Below are 20,467 nucleotides of genomic sequence, written 5' to 3' on the forward strand. Positions count from 1 at the left end.
GATGTGGCTAGGAGGAAAGGTTCAGAGGGATGACACTGCTGCTTCTGACGATGGAGGAAGGGGCTCTCTCTCTCCTTCTCCTTCCTTCCTTCCCTCCCTCCCTCCCTCCCTCCCTCCCTCCCTCCCTCCCTCCCTCCCTCCCTCCCTCCCTCTCTCACATATACACAGCCACACCTCGCAAAGAGTATGATTCACTGAAAGCTCAGATGATGGTTAACATTTTTTAGCAATAAATTATTTTAAAATTAAGGTATGGGCCCTGGCCGGTTGGCTCAGTGGTAGAGCGTCGGCCTGGCGTGCAGAGGTCCCAGGTTCGATTTCCGGCCAGGGCACACAGGAGAAGCGCCCATCTGCTTTTCCACCCTTCCCCCTCTCCTTCCTCTCTGTCTCTCTCTTCCCTTCCCGCAGCGAGGCTCCAGTGGAGCAAAGATGGCCCGGGCGCTGGGGATGGCTCCTTGGCCTTTGCCCCAGGCGCTGTAGTGGCTGGTCACGACAGAGCGACACCCCGGAGGGGCAGAGCATCGCCCCCTGGTGGGCGTGCTGGGTGGATCCCAGTCGGGCGCATGCGGGAGTCTGTCTGACTGTCTATCCCCGTTTCCAGTTTCAGAAAAATACAAAAAAAAAAAAAAAAATTAAATAAAATTAAGGTATGCACATTTTTGAAGCATCAATCATCAGTTTTTTGTTGTGGCACTTTAGTTGTTCATTGATTGCTTTCTCATATGTGCCTTGACCGTGGGGCTACAGCAGACCGAGTAACCCCTTGCTTGAGCCAGCAACCTTGGGTGAAAGCTGGTGAGCTTTGCTCAAACCAGATGAGCCCGCGCTCAAACTGGCGACCTCAGGGTCTTGAACCTGGGTCCTCTGCATCCCAGTCTGATGCTCTATCCACTATGCCACCACCTGGTCAGGCAAGGTATGCACATTTTTAAGACAATATTCTTGCACAGTTAATAGACTACAGTATAGTATAAGTAGAACTTTTTTTTAAAAAAAATAGATGTTTTATTTATTAATTAAAATATTTATTTGTTGACTTTAGCTAGAGAGGAAGGGGGAGAAATAGAGAGAGAGAGAGAGAGAGAGAGAGACAGGAGCATCAATCTGCGCCCTGACGGGGATCGAACCAGCAAACTCTGCGCTTCAACTGAGCTATCTGACTAGAGCAACATAACTTTTTTATACACCTTAGGAAACCAAAAAATTCGTGTGGTTCACATTATTGTGATATTTGAGGTATTTGCTTTAGTGTGGTACTGTAGAACCAGACCCACAGTATCTCCAGGGTATGACTGCATGCACACACACATCGATATGTGGGTTGTGTGTATACAATTATCAAGAAGAATTCCCACCAACCTGACAGAAGGGCTGTCTGGGGTTTGGAAAGGGGTCTAGGGTTGAAGCTAGTGGAAAATGTAACTTTTAACTTGATCACGAATGCTTTAAGAAAAATGTAAAGTAAAACATATATATAATTAAAAATAAATGTTGCTAGTTTGTTGGCCACTTGAAGATGTGACTATGTGCCTCCCCTCCAACCCCACTCCAGTGCCTTCTGGACATACTGGGCATGTCCCTGACACCCCATCCTGGCCCCGACTCTTCCCCTGGAATTCATTCTTCCTATCTTCACACAAGCAGGTGGCCCAGAGGAGTGGGTACCCCTTCCTTCAGTCTCCACAGAGCATCCCAGCCACACCCATAATCTGCACATGCGCATTACCAGGGATCACCAGAAAGCCACGTGACCATGGGGCCGGCTGGAACGGGTTTGGAATTCCAGCTCAGCATCCTGTCGGGAGATCTCGGGTGAGTGACCCAGTCACCTGGAGTCATGGCTCCCTCAGCTGTGAAGCAGGGATGACAATCGCTATAATAGTGAGTATTTAAGGACTTCTGGGACTAACCTTGATCCCATGACAAATGGGGATGTAACCCATGTGCTCCTGGAAATATCAGACCTATTTGTTGGACCTTAACGAGCCCTGGGTATCACAGAGCACTGGCCTGCTCGTGATATTATTAGCCAGTGTCACATTTTAGCCATAACAAAGCTGGTGGATTTGTGTCATTTCTTTCCCGGAGAGGATCTAGTCACCTCTTCCCGACTCTTTGCCTTCAACGGCACCAATGGCTGCTTTGTAGCTAAGGAAAGCGAAAGGGGGAAAACTCACATCTTGAGCACCTACTGCGTGCCCAGCACAAGTTCAGGCACTCCCACACATCATCTCATTTAATCCTTACAACAGCCCTTTGGAGCAGAAGTTCTATTTCAGACGAGACAACTGATGGTCAGAGCGAGGAAGCCCACTTGCCTTGCTGTGGAATGCAGAGTTCAGACGGAGACCCTGGCTGAGTGTCTCAACTGTACCCCATTCTGTCCCCGACCTGACCCCTGACCTGTGGTCCCTGCGACGGGCAGGTGAGCTGAGGACAGCAGTGTGTCCGGTCCACACCAGAGCCCACTGCGGATGGCGCCTTCCTGAAGACTCCCGTGGTAATCAAAGAAAACCAAAGAGCACATTTTCTGTGGAATGCCAGTCCCTGCGCCTCCACGTGCGTGGAAACCGGAAGGAATGCTCGTGAAACGTGAACCTCAAAACAAATCACTATCATCTGACCCAACAGGACGCTGGCGAGTTGTGACCAACTCGGGTTATTTGAGCACGGTGACCAAACAGGGGGCAGCTTTCTAGGAGGTCACCAGCTAGACAGACCCGTGGACACCGACCAGCCTGGGTCGGCTGTTGCACTGGCTGCGTTCCCAAGTGTCCCCTGCCCCAGGGGCCCAGGGAGAGTGTTGGCTGGGGAAGGAGGTGGACCAAGGGCCTACCTGACTCGTTCTTCTCGATGATGTCCACCACCTGCCCCACGCTGAGGCTGATCTCCGAGCTCTCCTGCTTCTGGTAGTCGGCCACCACCACGTACTGCTCCAGGACCATGGGGTCCACCGAGGTCGGGTCGCTCCCTGTGGTTACGAAACACCATCAGATGTCACACCTGGCCCCCGCCCATGCGCGAAGGAGCAGGAGCCGGGAGAGTGGGGCGGGGCGGGAGGACATCGTAAATAGAGAAAGTAGCTGTTGTAGGTTCCGTCTCAGCCGTTCATTCTCTCATTCAGTTGCTCACTCAACCCACCAGAACTTACTAAGGACCAGGCACTGTGCTAGGCACTGGAGGTTCGGGTTAAGATAGGGTACTTGCCCTGAAGAAGTGGACTGCTTAGTGGGAAAGTTCATTCATTCGTATCGATCTATCCACCATCCATAAAACCATCTATCCATCCACCATCCACCCAACTACATATCCATTCATCTACTCATACAGTCACCAACCATTGAACCACCCAGTGTCGTTCATCTGTTAATTCACGAAATCACCAACGATATTTCAGACCCTCTCTTAGGTGCCGCGGTGCTGAAGTGAATGGAACAGACAAGACCCCAGACTCATGGAACCTCATCTGGTTGGGGTGACAGACACATAGCCAAGTATATGTGATCAATAAGTGTGTGTGTGTGTGTGTGTGTGTGAGTGTGTGTGTGTATAAAAGTATTTGTTTTTGATAGATGCGCTTCTGAAAACAACCAGGATGCTGGACAAGGAATGAACAAGATGGGATGCTATGTTAAAGGGGTTGGTCAGCAAGGCCTCCCAAGGAGGTGACATAAAGCAGAGACCTGAGAGATAAGGAGTCCTGAGGACCGGGGGAAGGGCGCAGGCAGACACTGTGAGGTGGGAAAGGGCGTGGAGCCTCCCAGGACCTGGTGGGAAGCCAGCGTGGCTGCGGCCCAGAAGTGAGAGGGGTCCTGCGTGAGGTCACACAGGTGGGCGTGGGTCAGAGCAGGCGGGGCCTGCAGGGCAAGACAAGAAGTTGGCGGGGTTTTCGCTGGCATTTGTTTCTTCACCCCTGAAGTAGAATCGCGAGAGGGTGTGAAGAAGGGAATGGCACGTGAAGATTTGCATCTTTAAAAAGATCATGCTGGTGCCTGACCTGTGGTGGCACAGTGGATAAAAGCGTCAACCTGGAAATGCTGAGGTCGCCGGTTCGAAACCCTGGGCTTGCCTGGTCAAGGCACATATAGGAGTTGATGCTTCCAGCTCCTCCCCTCACTTCTCTCTCTCTGTCTCTCCTCTCTCTCTCTCCCTCTCTAAAATGAATAAATAAATAAAAAAGATCATGCTGGCTGCCACATGGAGATGGATTAGATAGAGGCTGGCAGGAAGGAGAGCTGGAGACCAGATGGAGGCCGTAGAGCTGTCAGGCCAGAGCTCTGGGTCAGGGCAGGGGCAGAGGGGGAGAGGCACCCCAGGAGAAGCCGCAGGACATGGAAGCTGTCCAGCCCCGGGGAAATATTACGACACATCTGATAAATAAATGAAAAGATGTCACAGAACACGAGGGATGCAGAAGGTTATACGTGTTCAGACACTCCAAAGAGAAGGGGACAGCGCCTTTTAGAGCAGCAGGCTAAATGTGCTGAGAGGGCAGTGTGACATCTGTGGCCACAGGACCCTGGCTTCCTGAAAGTCCCGCTTAAAAATATTCTCTCCTATTATTTCTTCAAACAACAGAAGCATCCAGGACACCCCACACTTGTGTCCCAAACACTCCCAGGGCCGGTGGGGTATGTGAGCGCTGGCTCACATGGAGCCAATTTTGTGTGCCTCTTCCCAGATCTCCTGGGTGGCATCCTGTTGGCTGCTTGAAATTGGCCACGGCGGGAGCATTTACACCATGGAAGTTGGCACATGCTACAAAGCAGGGCTGACCACCGGAGAGCTGGTTGTGAAGTGCTTCCCAGCACACCACGGCCCTCCAGCTCCTGCATCCAGGGGCAGCACAAGGGCCCTTTGTCCGAGCCAGGCGCCACGGACTCCTGATGTGGAAAACCAGAGCGGGGCGCGGCAGCCTGGCAGAGGGTCGCCGCTCTCTCTTCTACCGGATGGTGAGAAAGCTCCCATCTCTTGTTCACCTTTGCATTCCCAGGGGGCCTAGAGCCTTCCTGCCAGGCACACAGTAGGTGCTTAGCCAACGCCGAATGCAAAACCATTCTGTCTTTGTTTGCTCAGCACTCAGCACAGACACTTGGCGGACATTTCTGGAATGCATGAACAAAGGATGAACGGAAACTTCCGAAAACTCCCTGCGCCGACTCGCCTAACCAGGCTGCCGAGGGGATCTGGGATCACTACAAGCAGTGACAGAATCGGGGAGTCGTGGGGCTTGTGGAGAGTAAGACAGGATACCAGGAAACGAGGAGGGCACGGAGCAGGGCTCACTCTGGCTGGTGCGAGCCGATCTGGTACCAGCACATGGCTCAGTGACTGCCTCCAAACTCGGAGTCTTACATCATCTCCTTCCTCTTCTGTGACAGTCGCTTCCAGACTATTCCATGCCATCAAGTAGTTCAGAAGATAGTACACAGGGTTGCTTTTTCTGCACCAGTTCTCCCAGAGCAGGTGGCCTTCATTTCACCCACAGCATTCAACTCATCAAAACTAGGAATACCAGGGTTTGAAATACCAGATTTTCAAACTAGGCTTCCGGCTGTTTAGGTGCTAGGTGGGGGCACCTGCTGGTGGACTGTGATATTGCAGCCAAGCTCTATAATACACAGTAAGAGCAATACCTAGAAGTGGATGCCGGGTGCTAAATTCTAGGGGCTGCAAGTGTGAGAGCAAAGTATTCTTAGGTCAGGATTGCCGTTCCTGTGGCCCAGCAGGAAATAAGAGAAGGAAAAGGCCAGCCAAATGTTGAGATTCCACAGTGGAAGGGTGATTCGATCATCGAAGAAGTGCTCGCTGTGAAATGTTCTCAAGAGGCAAGTGCCTGATCTACCACAGAATTTTCTAGTTGGGCAAGCTTTGATTCAAGATGGCATGTCCTGAAATTTAAAAGAACTGTCACTGTATCCCTCGAAAAGCCATCTGCTGAAGCCCTAACCATCCTGTGATGCGATGAGGAGGTGGGGCCTCTAGGAGGGAATTAGGTAGATGAGGTCATGGGGACGAAACCTTCGCGCTGGGTTTGTGCCCCGGTGAGAAGAGACACCAGGGAGCTCGCTGTCCGTCTCTGCCAGGTGAACATACAGTGAGAAGGACACAGGAACAAGCCAAGAATAGGCTGTTCTCCAACCGTGCCGCCACAACTGTGAGAAAATAACCTCTGCTGTCCAAGCTTCTCCGTCTGTAGTATTTCGTTACGGCGACCTCCGCAGACCAATACAATGAGTTATAGTAAAGTAGGGTTTTCTTTCCAGAAATTCACTATCCTGCCAGTCTTGCTCAAAGAGTCAGTAAAGGAGAGAATGCTTCAGTATGGAAAGGGTAAAAAAAAAATCAGGAAGAAAGATGCTCCTTGAATAATCACGACCTGTTACATTTTGCTGGATTTTTTTTTTTTTTTTCCCTGCAGGATGAGCCGACTTTGAGACCACATTGGTCAAAGTCTGCCAGGAGCCAGCCAGCCAGTCATGACCGGAGATTCCGGAGATAGAGAAGCCTTCTCCAACTTGGAATTCTGGCACTGAGATCTCAGGGCTTGGCTGTCAACCTGAAATCCCTTTCAAATCCAATCAAGAAGGCTGGTTCTCACACAACGGAAGTGTTCAAAGGTCAGGTGAAAAATAAGGCTAATCCCAGCACGGGCTCTTCATCTGAATGAGGAGAGATGCTATTTTCCACCCAGCTGAGCTATGAATAAGTCCTTCTCCCATCATTGCAGGTGCATGATGTAACAGTGGTTGCCACAAATTAGAGCCTCTTCTCCCTTTTCCAGACCGATTGCCTCATCCAGCCTGTCTGACAGGACACTTTTGTTTGCACAAACCAGAGCTGTCTCCCTCCCCTGTCTCGCACCCATTCCCTCTGGGAATGACCCCGCACACTCATCAAAGCCGGAAACTCGGTGACCAGCCCAAGAGTGGCCCGCTCTGTTCTTTTCTAAGAAACGTATCATTATCCTCAGGGCTCAAGGACTATTTGCAGCTGGAGCAGGATGCCATGGCTCCGGCCAGTACCCATTAAACCACAAAGTGCTCGGGAGGGGGCCAGAGTTCACCCCAGAGCCACACCTCGAGGCCAAGAGAAGTGCTCCTCTCCATCCTTCATTGCAAGAATGGCACCGGGGGCCTGACCTGTGGTGGCGCAGTGGATAAAGCGACGACCTGGAAATGCTGAGGTCGCCGGTTCGAAACCCTGGGCTTGCCTGGTCAAGGCACATATGGGAGTTGATGCTTCCAGCTCCTCCCCCCTTCTCTCTCTCTCTCTCTCTCTCTGCTCTCTCTCCCTCTTGGTCTCTCTCTCTCCTCTCTAAAAATGAATTAAAAAAAAAGAAAAAAAAGAATGGCACCGGGACGGGAAGGAAGGCTGACCACTGGCCAGAGTTGCTGAGATTGCTACTGATGCGGCACCCGGACACCCGTGGGCTTCGCATTAACAGCAGCAGAATAAAGACAGTAACAAACATATCACTTACAACAGGCTGGGCACGGTTCTAAGTCCTTTATACCGACTATTATAAATTCTATAGGAATTCCCCCTTTTATATTGTAGATGAGGAAACAGGCCCATGAGAGGAGGCATCCATTTCTTTTTTTTAACTTCTGGGACCTCTGCTGGGCCCCCCCTTCTCCACCTGTATCAACCCCCTCAAACTTCTTGGAGTCCTGAATAAATACAACAACTCGGACTTCTGGAGGCTCTGAAGACCACACGGGCTGCAGCTGTGGCGCGTGCTAGGGGCTTTGAAGATGCGGGAACGACCTGGGTGGCAGGTGGGGGAAAAAATCAGTACTTACCAATCCTAGACCTGCGTGTACCCAAACCCCACCCACTCTTATTCCACTACTGCTCTTGCTAGAAGGGCCTGCTGCGTGGGGGAGGGGAGCGCTGACTCTGGGAGAGCGGAGAGGAGCACTGAGCGGCCTGAGAGAGCAGCGGTCACCGCCCCCGCCCCGCCCCGCCATGATCAGCCGTGGCTGGGGGACGCACAGAGGTGGGCCTGGGGCTGAGGGTGGCGGATGGATCTCGCCCAGACCTAGCGACACTTCCGCCTTCCGCCGGCACACTGTCCCCTCAGCCCCGAATGCCCCCTGCTGTGTGGAAAGGTCCACTCCTTCTTCATGACCCGGAGTCCCTCCTTTTTGACTCCTTCCAGACACCTGAGAAGAACGCGCTTAGCTCTGAGTGACCACGTCCCTCTGTCTGAGGCAGAAGAGAGGCACCTAACACCCTACAGCACGTCAGAGAGCTGTCGCCCTGCTCCTCCGGGCTGTGCTGCGGCAGACCCCAGGTCTCACCCACCTCGTAACTTTTTGGTATAAGATGAAACGATCTCCAATCATTGTTTTTGGGAAACAGGGTGGGATATCAAGCAATCCATCAAGCAATCAAGTATCCAAGTATCCATTCATCCATCCATCCATCCGTCAGTCCACCCATCCATCCCTTCCTCCCTCCATCCACCCACCCATCCACGTGGCTGCAATCCCACTACGGAGCCTGGGCCTGGTACACAAACCATAGGTGCTCAGCAGGGGGACGCTGAACACTGAATGCATAGGAGAAAAAGGAGAATATTCTCACCAGATTTCTTCTTCCCAACATGCTCCCTGTACAGGAGAGAATGGGGGTGAGAAAGAGTAATAAGCCAGAGCCTGTTGTGTGCTGATACCAGCCAGTCTATAAGGACGCTGACATTCTCCATCTCACAACATCTCTGGTCAACGAATAAAATTAAAGCCAAACCCTGGGGACCCAGTTTCCTTAAAAAAACAGATGAATAAATAAGTAAATAAATCCCTCTTAAGTTTCTCCCTTTCCCTGATAAGTGCTCTAGCGCCCTGGGGAGGAGCCCGTGGGGGAAGGGGCACCAGGTCTTAGTTCTGCCATTACAGCACCCCCATAACCGTAAAGGTGGGTGGGCAGGGGTCCTGCTCTCATTCCACAAACCAAGTGACTGAGGCAGAAACGGAGGGAGTGACCCATCTGTCTAGGTGTGAGGGGCAGGGGCACACTCAGCCGCCTCTGTCATCTGTAAAACTCCACGCTGTTACCCACCTACAGTGACAGCGAAGGCTACAGGAAGTGAGGCCCGGTGCGGGCTCCCTCCATGGAATCCAGTTTAATTTTTCCTTTGCTTTCCCTTCGGACTGGCTGGGCACGCGCGGGGGAAGTCCACAAACCAACTTACTCTTTGGGGGGATTCAGGTCCTCGGGTCTAGTCTCAAAGAACTGCAGCACCTCATCACACTGGGAGATGTAGGGGGGCAGCTGGATCAGGGCCTGGGAAAGAGACGTGAGTGAGTCCAAAAAGGAGGGGGAGGTCAGGAACGCCAGAAGCCAGGGGGCGGGGCTTGTTCAAACACAGACTGCTTGGGCCCCACCCCCTGATTTTCTCAGTCAAGCCTGGGGTGGTGGCCTGAGAAGGTGCATTTCCAGTGGTCCCTGGTGATGCTGCTACTGCTGCTGGTTTAGGGAGCACGCACACACACACAGTGGATGTACATATATGCACATATTTATTAAAGGCATATCTACACAAATAATACGCACATATTTAAACAAAACAATAAACCATGAACTTCACGCCTTGTCATTCTTCTACCACACCACCTAGACCGGATGCTGGTGTCTCCTGTTTGGATCAGCCATTTTCAACCTTTTTCATCTCATGGCACACATAAGCTAATCACTAACATTCTGCGGCACGCCAACGGATCGATTTTTTGCTCTTCTGACAAAACTGGTATACATTTGATTTATTCACACCGGACAGCTATTGTTGTGTTGGCTGTTGTCATTTTTTTTTTTTTATTTATTCATTTTAGACAGGAGAGGGAGAGACAAAGAGAGAGGAGAGACAGAGAGAGAGAAGAGGGGAGGAGCTGGAAGCATCAACTCCCATATGTGCCTTGACCAGGCAAGCCCAGGGTTTCGAACCGGCGACCTCAGCGTTTCCAGGTCAACGCTTTATCCACTGCGCCACCACAGGTCAGGCCAGCTGTTGTCATTTTAAAAAAATTTGACAGTCTCAGGGAAAAGAGGTCAGTGCCCCTGACTGAATAGTCAGGGATCGCATGTTGCGACAATTCCTGCAGCGCACCCGCTGAAAATCGCTGGTGCAGATGTATCACGCTTTGTTCAGTGCGCCGTCTGCTGGGGAACGTTGAGGTCGCCGGCGTCTCTGTCCTGACCCGTGGATCTGAAGTGCTCACGTGTTAGGGACTGTTTGATGAGGTAGGCAGAGGTTACAAGTTCCCAGGTGAATGAGGCCGGCACGTCCAGGACCGCCCCTGCCCAAGTCATGCCATTCGGCCACCTCGGCTCACCAGTGAAAGGAGCCTCCACCATCTCTGCCATACGAGGATCAGCAGGGGGTTGGGGAACACTAAGTGGGACCAGGCATTTGCTGTGTTGGCTTAGCCACCAACAGGCATCCACTCAGTGATCCAGTGGACATTTTTTTTTTTTTTTGTATTTTTCTGAAGCTGGAAACGGGGAGAAACAGTCAGACAGACTCCCGCATGCGCCCGACCGGGATCCACCCGGCTCGCCCACCAGGGGGCGATGCTCTGCCCCTCTGGGGGCGTCGCTCTGTCGCGACCAGAGCCACTCTAGCGCCTGGGGCAGAGGCCAAGGAGCCATCCCCAGCGGGAGGGGAAGAGAGAGACAGAGAGGAAGGAGAGGGGGAGGGGTGGAGAAGCAGATGGGCGCTTCTCCTGTGTGCCCTGGCCGGGAATCAAACCCGGGACTTCTGCACGCCAGGCCGACGCTCTACCACTGAGCCAACCGGCCAGGGCCAGTGGACATTTTCTATGTGCCCCGCACTGCACTGGTTTCTGTGCCAAACTGGAGAGAAGCACAGGGTGCACGCGATCGTGAAAGGGTACGAAATGAAGACAGGGCTCCATAAGGAAGACACAGCTCAGGTACTTAAGCCTCTCTGCATTGACCTGGAACGCTGAGGTCGCTGGTTCAAAACCCCGGGCTTGCCTGGCCAAGGAGCATATGAGAGTTGATGCTTCCTGCCCCCCACCTCTAAAATGAATAAATAAAATAAAATAAATGTTTAAAAGAGAAAAAAACGCCCCTCTGGCCCAGGTCCCGAGGACGCAGATCCGAGTGCCGCAGAGCTGGCTCACACACGCACACGTTACCGCAAACTTCTCTGCGGGGACAGTGCCTGTGCATGTGTGGGAATTTAAGTAGCCCAGGCAGGCAACCCTGCCGGCCGTGTCACCCACTGGCGGATGCCCGGGAGTGAGGCGGGACCCTGCTCTCTCCGCAGAAGGCCTCAGTTCCCTGGCGCCTCTCACGTGCCTTCCTGCCACGCTCAGTGTGAGCCTGGGCTGGAAAAGGCACGCCTGGCGTCTTCTACATAAATGAACCGATAAAAGCCCCCCTCCCCTCCTGCAAAGTGACGCGCCAACCCTGCCGCTGGGCCGTGGCGGACTAACGGCGAGATGGGTAAGGGTCTCCAGTCTGGCACCTTTGCCAGGGTTTCAGGGGCATTTTGGCCCTACATAATTTTTTTTTTCAGTTAAAAAAAAAAAAAGTTTAATGATGGTAAAATACACATAACCTAAAATTTCCCCGTCTTACCCACTAAGGGCACAGCTCAGTGGCATGAAGGACCGTCACACTGCTGCGCGGCTGCCGCCACCGTCATCCACAAGCCCCCTTTCATCTTCCCGAGCGGAGACTCTGCCCCTCGTGAAACAGCTCTCCACCCCCCTCCCCCTGCCCCTGGCACCCACCACCTGCTCTGTGTAAATCTGACAACTCTAGGACCGTCGGGTAAGTGGAATCGTCCAGTATTGGTCCTTTGGGGACCAACTTATTTCACTCAGTGTAATGTCCTCAAGGTTCATCCACGCTGTGTAGCATATACAATTCCCTCCCTTTTCCAGGCTAAGTCATATTCCATTGTATGAATTTTTGGGTTGCTGACCCCAGATGACCTTTGAGTCAGGCTCTTAATTTTTTTTTTTTTGTATTTTTCTGAAGCTGGAAACGAGGAGAGACAGTCAGACAGACTCCCGCATGCGCCCGACCGGGATCCACCCAGCACACCCACCAGGGGCGACGCTCTGCCCCTCCAGGGCGTCACGCCGCGGCGACCAGAGCCACTCCAGCGCCTGGGGCAGAGGCCAAGGAGCCATCCCCAGCGCCCGGGCCATCCTTGCTCCGATGGAGCCCCGGCTGTGGGAGGGGAAGAGAGAGACAGAGAGGAAGGAGGGGAGGGGGGTGGAGAAGCAAATGGGCGCTTCTCCTATGTGCCCTGGCTGGGAATCGAACCCGGGTCCCCTGCACGCCAGGCCGACGCTCTACTGCTGTACTGCTGAGCCAACCGGCCAGGGCCAAGTCAGGCTCTTAATTTAAGCCCCCTTCCACCCTCCCCCCCTCAACTGTGACCTGCCCCAGCCCTCCAGCAGGAAAACCTGTGAGGTGGGGGGACATGTGTAGTCCGGTGCCTCTCCTGGTCACTGTCCAAGCTAGCCTTCTGGGCTGAAGGATGCTGAACTGGTACGTCTGACTTGCTGACATTTTAATTAACCTTGGAGTAACTCCTGTTCCGTAACAAATCCCCAGGGACCAGGATTTTCCAGGCCAGAGCCCAAGAGGGAGAGAGCGGGCGCTTCCTGCCTCCCATTTCTGCCCCCCCCTTCCTGGTTCGGGGCGGCAAGTATTCCTTCTCCTGCCCAGCCCGGGCCCCCTGGGGGCGTCCTTTCTCTGAAATCCTGCAGCTCTTGCAGTCGGCACCACATAATGAAGTGGCTGATTGCACGCCGGACTGCGGTGCGTCCTGGCTGCTTCGTGTGCAGAAATCTCGCGGCCCCCCCCCCCCCCCTGGGGCGGCAGTAACAACATCCCTTCTGTCGGCTCAGCACTCGGTGGCCCCTGAAATGCGGTCGTCTGTGCTGCTTCTGTGCTCCTGGCACGGCTGGCCCATTTTAGAGACGGGGAGAGGGAGGCTCTGGGGAAGTATCCGGGACTTCTACCCCCAATCCACAGAGGGCAGGGGTATGGGACCGCTCCTCCAGCACCCTCCCTGCATGTCCAGACGGTGCTGGGGAGACCCTGGATACCGGGTCGAAAGAATTCACGGGATAAGTGGCATAAGGAAGAGGCCCAGACGTGGCCCATTGGGGGCGAGCTGGGTGGGCCCCGAGGTGGCCCTGGTCTCTGCCCAGAGGAGGCCTCCCAGGGTGCTCTTGCTGAAATGGGCAGAGGCCCTGAATGGACCATGGGACAATGAGGCCCACAGAAACCTCCCGACCGTGCCAAGCTCTCTCTTGGTTTTGAGCAATTCCTAGGAAGTGAAAGCCAAACCGAACCCCCACACCATAAAGCCAGGCCAAGTTACCAGCACAAGGCGGCACGGGATGCCTTGATGTTTGCCCTTTCGTTCAGGAAGCAGAGGCTACCCGCAGAAACGTGACCCGGGGCAGGGAAATAACCCGGCTTCTGAAATATTCCAGAGTAACCGTCTCGCGTTTGGGCCATCGTGTCGAACAATCGCAGATCTAGGGAAACTCGGCCCCGTCCTGGACGGAATCCTGGCCCCGCGGGCCGACGCGGCTGCTGGGCGCAGGGATAAGAGGAGGGCAGGTCCCACTTGCTGAGGGGAATCCTGAAAGGTCACACAGATCCAGTTCCTGATTCTGGGCCTGGCCATTCCGGTCACCTCTCTGACCCTCAGCCCGCCCCTCTGTAGAAGGGACATAGCCCACACCCAGCCCGGAGGGTTGTGCTGCAGAGTAAGCGAGGAAGTGGCTGCCCCGATTCCAGCGCTTGCTAGCCTGTTCCATACACAGCAAGTTAACCCTCTGGCTCCCTGTACGGTAAGCAAGTATAACAGTGTGGCGATTCCCAGAGTCAGCATGATGACCACCTGAAATAACAGGGCCCAGGCTACCGAGAGAGCGTGGCGGCTTCTCCGGGCTCTTCCCCTCTGGTTTAACTTCCAAAAGGATGCCCCAGCAACCTGACACTCCTCTCTCTGTGTATTTTAAAAACTGTATTCTATTGGGGTGAGAACACTTAATGTGAGATCGACCCTCTTAACAAACTTTCAGGCACACAGGACAGCGTTGGTGGCTGTTGGCCAGAGATCCCAGAGCTTCCTCCTCTTGCTCAGGGACTCCCCGTTGTCCCCTCCCCCGTGACCCCCGGCACCCACCTCTCCACTCTTTCCTTCTCTGACTCTGACTCTTTCAGATCCCTCACACGAGCGGAATCATACGGTGTCTGTTTTTCTGAGACTGGCTTACCTCGCTTAGCATAACATCCTCAAGGTCCCTCCCTGGTGTCACACACGGCAGAATTTCCTTCTTTGTGAAGGCTGAACGGTATTTGGGTGTGTGTCTGTACCACACTTAGGTCGTGTCCCCGTCTTTTAGTGAGCAGAGCTGCAGTGACCTTGGGTAGCGCACACGCCGAGGGTCAGGGGGGTCAAGCCGGGGCTCGATCTGCCTGACCTTTTCAACGCATAGCAAACACAGTTTCTCGTCCAGGTCCTGATTTCAATTCTTTTGAATAAATACCCAGAAGTGGGATTGCTGGGTTGTATGACAGTTCTATTTTGTAACAAGTGTCCCAATGCACATGGGGTCTCTTTCTGGCTTCTCCATTCTGTTCCATTGGTTTATTACCAATCCTTGTGCCAACACCATACTCCGTCAGTTACTATAACTTTATAATAGATCGGGTAGAGAAGAATTTCTTCCACTGTGCCGTACACCTGGTAGCTGGCTTTGGGGATATCTACAGCCCTCACCTCTTTATCTTTGAGAGACCACCAACTTTCTTTTTTTTTTTTTTTTTTTTTTTTTTTTAACAGGGACAGAGAGAGAGTCAGATAGAAGGATAGATAGGGACAGACAGACAGGAACGGAGAGAGATGAGAAGCATCAATCATCAGTTTCTCGTTGTGACACCTTAGTTGTTCATTGATTGCTTTCTCATATGTGCCATGACCGCGGGCCTTCAGCAGACTGAGTAACCCCCCGCTCGAGCCAGTGACCTTGGGTCCATGCTAGTGAGCTTTTTGCTCAAGCCAGATGAGCCCGCGCTCAAGCTGGCAACCCCGGAGTCTCGAACCTGGGTCCTTCCGCATCCCAGTCTGACGCTCCATCCACTGCGCCACCGCCTGGTCAGGCTAGAGAGACCACCAACTTTCTATGTACCTGTTTGCATTCCCACCAACAGTGTGTGGGGGTTCCAATTTCTCCAGAGCCTCACCAACAATTTTTTTTTTCCCTTTGTATTTTCTGAAGTTGGAAACCGGGAGGCAGTCAGACAGACTCCCGCATGCGCCTGACCGGGATCCACCCGGCATGCCCACCAGGGGCGACGCTCTGCCCATCTGGGGCGTCGCTCCGCCGCATCCAGAACCATTCTAGCACCTGAGGCAGAGGCCACAGAGCCATCCTCAGTGCCCAGGCCAGCTTTGCTCCAATGGAGCCTTGGCTGCAGGAGGGGAAGAGAGAGACAGAGAGGAAGGAGAGGGGGAGGGGTGGAGAAGCAGATGGGCGCTTCTCCTGTGTGCCCTGGCCGGGAATCGACCCAGGACTCCTGCACACCAGGCTGACGCTCTACCACTGAGCCAACCAGCCAGGGCCACCTTTTTTTTTTTTTTTTTTTTAATAGCCATCCTAACGGGTGTGGGGTTATATCTCGTGTTTCTGATTGACATTTTCCTGGTGATCACTCATGCTGAACACTTTCATGTTCTGGTATATGTACCTGTTGGCCGTATGTATATCTTATTAGGAAAAATGTCTATTCAGTCTTTAGCCCAGTTTTTCATGGAGTTATTAGTGATTTTGCTACTGAGATGCAGGAGGATCTCCTTACATATTTTAGAGATGAAGCCCTTCGCAGAGATGCGGCCTTGCAAAGAATCTCTCCCGGTCACCGGCCGCCTTCTCACCCTGCTGACTGCTTCCTTTGCTGTGCAGAGCTTTTCAGTTTGATGTAGACGCACTTGTTTAATTTTCGCTGTCTGTACTCTTGATATCACATCCACAAAATCACTGCCAAGAGCCCAGACATAAATCCATCCAGCGGATGGCCAATGGATCTGTAACAAAGGTGCCAAGAATACACAATGGGGAAAGGATAGGTCTCTTCCACAAAGGGTGCGGGGAAAACCGGACAGCCCCATGCAGAAGGACACAATCGGGCCCTTGTTTTACACTATGCGCAAAAATCAGCTGCAAATGGACGAGAGACTCCAACAGAAGACCTCACGCTGTCAAATTCCCAGAAGAAAACACTTCTCTAACTCGCTTCCCGAGAGCAGGGCCGAGTTCTGCAGACCCTCAGTAATAGCAGGTAAATAGATTTTAAAACATTTTTGGTGCTGTCGTTTCATTTTTATTTATCTTTACTTTTATGGTTCATGGTACCAGTTTTATCTTACGGGCCTAACGTAAAATTTCCTCTAAAATATCTACATTTTAAAAAGACATTAAGAAAGTGAGGGTATGTGAAGAACAATATTAACAATAATACGGACGGAAGTATATGGGAAGAATCTTGCCGGGAGGTCTCAAGTGTCTATAATATAAACACTGTCATACTGTCTATACTTGACTTTTAAAATAAGGTGGCACGGGCATACGCATTTACCAAAGCGTGTGTGTTAGAGTTAAGCCACACCCTAGTGCTGACGAGTTAATAGCTGAGGTCCCCTCACTGGGAATGGAGACTTTAGCAAGTAAAAGACTCTCATCACAAGCCCTCTCACTCAGAAAAGTCTCCGTCAGAGCCTCGGTTATCCTTACCTCTGACCACCACCACAGGCTTTATTCACCAACCTTTAGAAATGGCCGTCTTTACTGGCTAAACGAGTGGTGTTCTAGAAATAGTCTCAGACACTCCGGCCATTGCACGAACAGAACTTGGCGAGCCCGGCATTGCGTGTCCTTCGGAATGGCGCCTGGGTCTAGGACTCTGAAGCCTGTGTCCTGCCTTGTCGGGGGGTTTTTACTGTCAGACCACTCAGAGCAGCTGATCCTGCCGTGAGGATATTGTTGCATCTGTCCGGAGGCGGAGGGGCTTTCGTGCAAAGTGGTGTCAGATGGACAAACAGCTGGTATTTCGAGGAGCTTACCAAAAACCACTTGAGAGGCTGTTTAGGGAGCTGTTTGATAATAAAAGCTTGTAGGTGGGGCAGGGTTTGGCCGTCTTGTTTTCAGATAAACAGAAGTTCTCCAGCTTAATGAAGCCAAGTTAAGTGGTTGGGACTTTTTTTTTGTGTCTTTAGAAATCCCTCTACACCTAGACATTAAGAAGACATCTTCCTATTTTTATCTTTTAGAGCCTCTTATAGCATTGCCTCTTACATTTAGTCTTTAATTTCCTTGGAAATAATTACATGTGTGGAACAAGGGAGAGGTTGGTTCTTTTTTGTTTTTGTTTTTTCCCATGTGGATATCCGTTTGCTGAACCATCTGACCTTTCCCCAACGATGAGCAAGGCTGCCTCTGTCAGTACCCAAGTGTCCAAATACACACGGGATCACTTTCTGGGTTCTCCATTTCGTTCCATTGGGTTTATCACCTAGCCTTGTGCCAACACCATAGTCTATCAGTCACTGTAACTTAATAATAGATCTGGTAGAGCAAGAGAATTTCTTCCACTGTGCTGTACACCTGGTAGCTGGCTTTTGGGATATCTACAGCTCTCATCTCTCTTTATCTTGCAGAGACCACCAACTTCTATTGAAATAAAGGTATTAGGGAACAGATCTTACTGGCTTAAGTCAGCTTACAACAGTGACATGAACAGATACCAAATGCTATGACAGACTTCACGCACCTTGAGACAAAAGGGACAGTTTCATCTCCTTCCCGGAAGGCAGCCCCTTTGAAGTCAAGCCCAGGAAATGTGGCCAAAGCCAAAAATCCCAGAATATCCTCCCTGCCTCTTACACTGCCTCAGCAGCGGGGGGCGGTCACTCCCACGTGGCCCGCCGAACAGTGGTTCCTTCCCTGTGTTTACTGCAGGAGAATCCATCCTCTCCGGATGGTCCCAAGCCCCAGCCGCATGCACGCAGCTGCTGTTCTTCCTTCTCCCGCCAGGATATTAAGTCTCCTTTCCCAAATCTAGATGTCCAGGGCTCGTGACGCCCTGGGCGTGAGAAAACCGTGGTTCTGGAGAGGAGCTGGGTGGGCTGGGGGAGGAGGCGGGGGAAGGACCGCTGGGCTGAGAGACAGCCGTTTCTGGGCGAGGTGCCAGCTCGAACTTCCCAGCTGGGCAGGGTGAGCCCAAGGGTCCCAAGTCCTTGCCAACAGGGACTTGGACAAAGGAAATTCAGTTTTTTGACGTCTGGGAAGGGACCAGAGGAAGACGCCGGAACTTTCCTCTGGGAGCCGGGAGACAGGAGCGGTACCTTTGCTCCGGAATGACTGTCCCTGCCCCCTGCCCCACCTCCCCAATCTCTTTTTAAGGCTCTATCCCCCAAAGGGAGAAAAGTCTGAGTGTTCCTGCCTCTATGAAATATATGCTTAAATATTTCAGCCTCTTGAATTTTTACTTTTTTTTAAAAAATGTTTATTTTATTGATTTTTAGAGAGAGGAAGGCAGAGAGCAAGAAAGAGACGGGAACATCGATCTGTTTCTGCATGTGCCCTGACTGGGGATCGAACTAACAATCTCCGTGTTTCGGGACTATGCTCTTAGTCAACCGAGCTATCTAGCCAGGGCTTGGATTTTTACCTTCTTTAGAGAGGCCGTGAGTGGTCTGTGAGTGCCAAGGCCTGGGTTCAACTCTCCAACCAGTCAACACTGCTGTGGGTGAGTAGCTTGGCTGGGCCTGCATCTCCTCAGCTACGCAATGGAGCCATAAAACCTACTCGTCATGGTCACGGGAGAGAGGAAACGAGGTCCCGGCCGGCAAAGAGCAGACGAGCCATCAGGAGTGATCTTCTACCCCTTCCTGACGTCTCGTGCCCTGAGAAGGATCATCTCTCCCCTCACTGTCCGCCCCCCCTACATTTTTTAAAGATTTATTAAAGTATAATTTATGAACCATAAAAGTCACCCGTGATAAGTACACTCAATTCAGTGATAGTCGGTAAATTACAGAGTTGTGCAACCGCCACCACAGTCTTGTTTTAGAACTTTCCGTCACCTCAAACATCTCCCCCACCCTCATTTGCAATAGATCCAGACCCAGAAAACCACTGATCTGCTTTCTGTCTCTAGAAATCTGCCTTTTCTGCACATTTTATGTAAGTGAAATCATGCACAATGCGGTGTTTTTCAGCTGACTCTTCCCATGTAGCCTCCTGTTCCTGAGACGCATCTGTGTGGCAGTGTTGATTGGTTATCTCATGGCATTTTATTGTCAAATAGCATTCTATGGCGTGGCCATTCCACATTTTATCTGGTCCCTAAGGAGGGGCATCTGAATTGTCTCCAGTTGTGGCTATTATGAATTAATACTGCGATGAACCACTTGCATCCAAGTCTTTGTGTGAATGTAAGTTTTTAATTTTCTTGAGTATTAAATTTATCATCTGACCTAGGAGTGGTCAGGTGATAAATTTCACTTTTAAAACAAAATTTATTGATTGATTTTAGCAAGAAAGGAAAGGAGAGGCTGTGAGGGAGAAAGAGGGAGAGAGAGAGAGAGAGAGAGAGAGAGAGAGAGAGAAACATCGATCTGTTCCTGCATGTGCCCTGACCGGGGATCGAACCGGCAACCTCTATGCTTTGGGATGATGCTCTAACCAACTGAGCTCTCCATCCAGGGGCATAAATTTCACTTCTGAAGGAACTGCCAAGCTGTTTTCCAAGGCGGCTTCCCATCACATGTTTCCACCAGAAAGAGGGCGGCAGCTTGCCCCGCACTGTCAGTAAGCCTCGGCCTTGTCTGTCTTGCCGTTTATGGACATTCTGGTGACCGTGTTGGTATCTCATGGTTTTATTTTTGCACTGCTCTAATGATTAATGATGTTGAACCTTTTTTCCTGTGCACATTAACCATGGCATATCTTCCTTTCATTCAAATCTTTTACTGACTTTCATGCTGGGCTGTCTTTTTTTTTTTTTTACAGGGACAGAGAGAGAGTCAGAGAGAGGGATAGATAGGGACAGACAGACAGGAACGGAGAGAGATGAGAAGCATCAATCATCAGTTTTTCGTTGCGACACCTTAGTTGTTCATTGACTGCTCTCTCACATGTGCCTTGACCAGGGGGCTACAGCAGACTGAGTGACCCCTTGCTCGAGCCAAAGACCTCGGATCCATGCTGGTGAGCTTTGCTCAAACCAGCTGAGCCTGCGCTCAAGCTGGTGACCTCGGGGTCTCGAACTTGTGTCCTCGGCATCCCAGTCCAACGCTCTATCCACTGCGCCACCGCCTGCCTGGTCATGCTGGGCTGTCTTGATTACTGAGTTGCAAGGGTTCTTTATCTAGTGCTAATAACAAGTCCCTGATCATATA

The 20,467-nt window shown here is 51.8% G+C and overlaps 1 protein-coding gene across 2 annotated transcripts in view; it reads right to left on the reverse strand.

Annotated features, from left to right (window-relative positions):
* Positions 1 to 20,467, reverse strand: part of SH3PXD2B (SH3 and PX domains 2B) — a 93,083-nt gene that overhangs the window by 21,142 nt on the left and 51,474 nt on the right. Inside the window, exons 1-4 of one of the 2 annotated variants that reach the window (XM_066388458.1) lie at positions 14,283 to 14,397; positions 9,200 to 9,291; positions 8,593 to 8,618; positions 2,837 to 2,971 (exon numbers count right to left, since the gene is read on the reverse strand). In XM_066388458.1, the coding sequence (XP_066244555.1) occupies positions 2,837 to 2,971; positions 8,593 to 8,618; positions 9,200 to 9,291; positions 14,283 to 14,294 (265 nt within the window). In that variant the 5' untranslated portion in view covers positions 14,295 to 14,397. Of the gene's footprint in view, positions 1 to 2,836; positions 2,972 to 8,592; positions 8,619 to 9,199; positions 9,292 to 14,282; positions 14,398 to 20,467 lie in introns of those variants that run through there. The other variant, XM_066388457.1, reaches the window with a different exon arrangement.

Source organism: Saccopteryx leptura, chromosome 6, assembly GCF_036850995.1.
Source record: "Saccopteryx leptura isolate mSacLep1 chromosome 6, mSacLep1_pri_phased_curated, whole genome shotgun sequence".
NCBI classification, from domain to species: Eukaryota; Metazoa; Chordata; class Mammalia; order Chiroptera; family Emballonuridae; genus Saccopteryx; species Saccopteryx leptura.